The sequence below is a fragment of the Carassius carassius genome, chromosome 41 (assembly GCF_963082965.1).
Source record: "Carassius carassius chromosome 41, fCarCar2.1, whole genome shotgun sequence".
In the NCBI taxonomy this organism is placed as follows: domain Eukaryota; kingdom Metazoa; phylum Chordata; class Actinopteri; order Cypriniformes; family Cyprinidae; genus Carassius; species Carassius carassius.
The window spans coordinates 640,176-645,175 of NC_081795.1; the positions used below are offsets into that span (position 1 = coordinate 640,176).

Sequence of the window (5,000 nt, forward strand, 5' to 3'; positions counted from 1 at the left end):
TGTGTGAGTTTGTGTGTGACTGACAGTGTGTGAGTGTGAGTCTGAGTGAGTCTGTGAGTGAGTGTGTGAGTGTGTGTGAGAGAGAGAGAGTGTGTGAGTCTGAGAGTAAGAGTGTAAGAGTGTGTGAGTGTGAGTAAGCATGTGAGAGTCTGAGTGTAAGTTTGTGAGAGTGAGAAAGTGTGTGAGTGAGAGAGTGAGTGTGTGTAAGAGTGTGTGTGTGAGTGAGAGAGTGAGTGTAAGTGTTTGAGTGTGAGTGTGTGTGTGTGAGAGAGAGTGTGTGAGTGTGATTGTGTGTGATTGTGTGTGTGTGTGTGTGTGTGTGATAAATGAGTGAATATGTGATTGTAAGAGTGTGAGTGTATGTTTGTGAGTGAGAGTGTGTGTGTGTGTGTGTGAGAATGAGAGAGTGAGAGTCTTGGGTGTAAGATTGTAAGAGAGTGTGTGAGAGTGAGAGTGTGAGTGTAAGAGTGTGTGAGTGACTGTGAGAGTGTGTGTGAGAGTGAGAGAGTATGAGTCTGAGTGTAATAGTCTAAGAGAGTGTGAGAGTGAGAGTGTGAGTGTAAGAGTGTGTGAGTGACTGTGAGAGTGTGTGTGAGAGTGAGAGAGTATGATTCTGAGTGTAATAGTCTAAGAGAGTGTTAGTGAGCGTGAAAGTGTGAGTGTAAGAGTGTGTTTGTGTGAGTGAAAGTGTGTGTGTGAGAATGAGAGAGTGAGAGTCTTGGGTGTAAGATTGTAAGAGAGTGTGTGTGAGAGTGTGAGTGTAAGAGTGTGTGAGTGACTGTGAGATTGTGAGTGAGTGTGTGAGTGTGTGTGAGAGTGAGAGAGTGAGAGTCTGAGTGTAAGAGAGTGTGTGAGTGTGTCTGTGAGTAAGAGAGAGTGTGTGAGTGAGTGAGTATGTGTGAGTTTGTGTGTGACTGACAGTGTGTGAGTGTGAGTCTGAATGAGTCTGTGAGTGAGAGTGTGTGAGTGAGTGTGTGTGTGTGTGTGAGAGAGAGAGAGAGAGAGTGAGAGTCTGAGAGTAAGAGTGTAAGAGAGTGTGTGAGAGTGAGAGTGTGAGTGTGTCTGTGAGTGTGTGAGTGAGAGAGTGAGTGTGTGTGAGTTTAAGTGTGTGAGTTTATGAGTGACTGAGTGTGTGAGAATGAGAGTGAGAGAGTGAGAGTCTGAGTGTAAGTGTAAGAGTGTGTGTGTGTGTGTGTGTGTGTGTGAGAGAGAGAGTGAGTGTGTGTGAGTTTAAGTGTGTGAGTTTGTGAGTGACTGAGTGTGTGAGAGTGAGGTCTGAGTGAGTGTGTGAGAATGAGAGTGAGAGAGTGAGAGTGTGAGTGTAAGAGTGTGTGTGTGTGTGTGTGTGAGAGAGAGAGAGTGTGTGTGTGTGAGTTTAAGTGTGTGAGTTTGTGAGTGACTGAGTGTGTGAGAGTGAGGTCTGAGTGAGTGTGTGAGAATGAGAGTGAGAGAGTGAGAGTGTGAGTGTAAGTGTAAGAGTGTGTGTGTGTGTGTGTGAGAGAGAGAGAGTGCATGACTGTTAGAGTAAGAGTCTGAGTGAGAGTGTGTGTGAGTGTAAGTGTGTGAGAGTTTGAGAATGTGAGAGTGTGAGTGTAAGTGTGCGAGTGTGAGTTATATATAACTCTATAATATATATCGCATGTGATTTATCGTGCAGCCCTACTTTTTAATTTACAAGAGGTACCTTTTTATATCAATAACGCCAGTATTCCTCAAAATGAATAAAAACTCTAGTGAAATGCAAACCTGCAATAATTAAATGTTAAATAACACAAATATCCAGATTTAAAAAACCAGTGTCTTTGCTGCTAATGTTAGATGATCCAATTCAACCATAATAATGTGCAAAAATCACTTTAAATAAACATAACATTCTGTTTTTGTTTTTTTAATTGCTGAATTGCTTTACAGCACGTACTACCAGTTGTGTAAATTAATTTAACTAGTTTTATTATTATTACTATTATTATTTATACTCATTTAACAGTTCAGTAGAATAAAATAAGCAAAACATTAAATTACATGAATAGACATTAAGCATGCTCTCTCTTAATTTACAGTGTAAATTTTATTAATTTTATTTTCCCATAATTTTTACATGATAATTAATTTCTGTATCATTTTATAAACATTGTGTATATTTATTTATGCTTATTGAAAATATACTTTAAATAAATAAACATTCAACAAAGTAAATGAACATTAAGAATCATATTATTAAAAACGTTTATCTTATTCTGGTAATTATTACATATTATATTGCTATTACATATTATATCTGTCTGTGCCGTCATAAGTCATGTTTTGAAGGGTTTTGTGAAGGTTTTAGTTAACATCCATCTTGATGTGGGTCATGTGACCTTGTGAACGCTTTATGAATAAACAGAAACACAAACCCGGATCCATCAGCTTTCTGTGTTTGTTTCTCTCTTCAGTGGATTTAACCTACCCATGATCCTCTGAGCAGCTAATGAACTAATTATGTGTTTGTATCCGATTTGAATGAGTGCTGTGTGTCACGTCAAGGACACACACGCGTGTTCTCATTAGTGATCAAATATTGATCAGAAGTGACAGTAAAGACATTGATAATGTTACAGTAGATTTCTAATTCTAATAAATGCTGTTCTTCTGAGCTTTCTGTTCATCTGTGAATCCTGAAAAATAAAATGCATCACAGTTTCCTGTGCAGCACAACTGTGTTCAACATTGATAATAATCAGAAATGTTTCTTGAGCAGTAAATCATCATATTTTCATGATTTCTGAAGATCATGTGACACTGAAGACTGGAGGAATGATGCTGAAAATACAGCGGAGCATCACAGAAATAAATTACACTTTAACACAGATTCACACAGAAAACAGCTGCTTACATTAGAATAATATTTCACTGTTTTTACTGTATTTTTGATCAGATAAATGCTGCCTCTGTGAGCTGAAGAAGAGACGTCTTTCAAAAACATTAAGTTTTACTGATCCTAAATCCTATTCCAGACTGTGTTCCAATAACGTATTCTCCAGCTGCAGTTATTATGACCCGCAGGACTTTAAACCAGCTGCTGTCTGTCTGGATGATCAGCACAACATTTTAGAAACCAGCTACAGTCTTCAAAACACCAGCTTCACCATAAGCTGATTTGAGCTGCACTTTTCAGAGAGGATTCTGGGAAAACACTTCCTGTCTCACATATGGAATGCTGACAGAGCAACACACAGATACACTTGTGCTTACACACACACACTTACATACAAACACACACACACTTACACACACACTTACACACACACACACACACACACACAAAGCACCCGTGCTAAAAAACAAAGAGCTGAATTCTTTGTCGAAACCTTTGGAGGGGTGTGTGTGTTTGTGTGTGTGTGTGTGTGTGTGTGTAAGTCACAAAGAAACTGAATAAGACTAATATAATAAGTGACCTTTGGCCTTTTGGGTGTGTGCAGTAATCTAAATAAAACTTCCACGAAAGACACTAAATCAGCAGAACAAACTGTACAAACAGCTTTTCCATCACTCTATAAATTATACTTATTGTTTATATATACTGTAAATATTAAATGCACATTTTTAAATAAGTTTTAATGATATTATATATTATTATTTAAATCTTTATTTAGTTTTTTACCACTTTTACCACTAATAATTTAAAATAAAGAACATTAATTTAAATAAATCAAATGTATAAGTAATATTTTATTTAAATTAGATTTATATTTAATACAAATTATTAAAATATATATTTAATAGAAGTTTCATGTGATTAAAAAAATTGCATTCACAGCATTTATATATAATTTATGTGTGCGTGAATAGGAATGTAATTCAACTAGAATAATTAAGTTTTTATGTAATTCAGATTATTAAATGTGTATTTTAATTTATTTTAATATTATATCAACATATATATATATATATATATATATATATATATAATTTAAATACAACCATTTTCTATTTAAATTATATTGTTAAATATATATTTATTTATAAAAACTGATAGAATTATGTGTGTATTATTTAATATCATATATAAATTCCATTTATAGTGTGTTGTGTGTGAGATCCCATATGTATGATTTTAGAGAAGGAACAGTAGCTGTATTTGTATTAACCCTGGTGTTCTGTGCATGGGTTTACAGTGTGATCTCTGTCTGTAGATGTATGGGCGATACACTCAGGAGCTGGGTGTTTACGCGAGAGAAGAGGCCGCCCGGATTCGAGAGGATGGTCGTCACCGACGCTTCATTTCTGAACGCAGCCCGTCGATCAAACTACTGGAATACGAGAAGGGACGATGTGTCAGGTGTCGAAGTAAGAGACTGCAAACACAATACTTCCTGCAGTTTAGGATGCCGTTTGTCTCAGAATATGAGAAATGATCATGAGAAAGCAGCAGCGGCATGGTGTATGCAATTTATAAAAAGTACCTGCTGCATTTAATATGACAGAACGGACTGAACCTTTGGTTTGAAATGTGCATGTGAACATTGCGCCCTCTACTGGATATAAATAGCATTGCTTGGTTTTTGTGATAGAGTGTGGCTGCAGTGTCAGTGTTTGTCCGGATGAGGGCGCCATTGACAGCTGAATGAAATGAAAGAGCAGTGACAGCTGCTGTTCCACTGACAGCTGAATGAAATGAAAGAGCTTAGCGAGAACACACACACACACACACACACACACACTTCCTTTAGCAGATGTGATGTCAGCATGAGATCAGTGCCATGCAACAGGTCACCATGGTTACAGGAAGCTCTCTCCATGTGGATGGATGGATGGTTTGTTGTTGTCATGGCAACCGCGGAGCACTGAATGGATGAAATTGCCACATTACAGCAAACTCTGCTCAATACGTCCCCATGACGACCGAAGAGAAGAGTCAGCAGGTCTCTCTGTCCTCTTCATTCACTCTCTACATGTTCTCCAGTTTAGACCAGAGTGTTTGTGTGTGTGTGTGTGTGTGTGTGTGTGTAAGAGAGTTT

General features: G+C 37.4%; 1 protein-coding gene across 1 annotated transcript in view; it reads left to right on the forward strand.

The window, feature by feature from the left end:
- The window catches only part of LOC132123338 (chloride channel protein 2-like), a 60,123-nt gene that overhangs the window by 18,491 nt on the left and 36,632 nt on the right, over window positions 1–5,000 (forward strand). Inside the window, exon 2 of the mRNA XM_059533890.1 lies at window positions 4,176–4,329. Within this exon, the coding sequence (XP_059389873.1) occupies window positions 4,176–4,329 (154 nt within the window). The remainder of the gene's footprint in view (window positions 1–4,175; window positions 4,330–5,000) is intronic.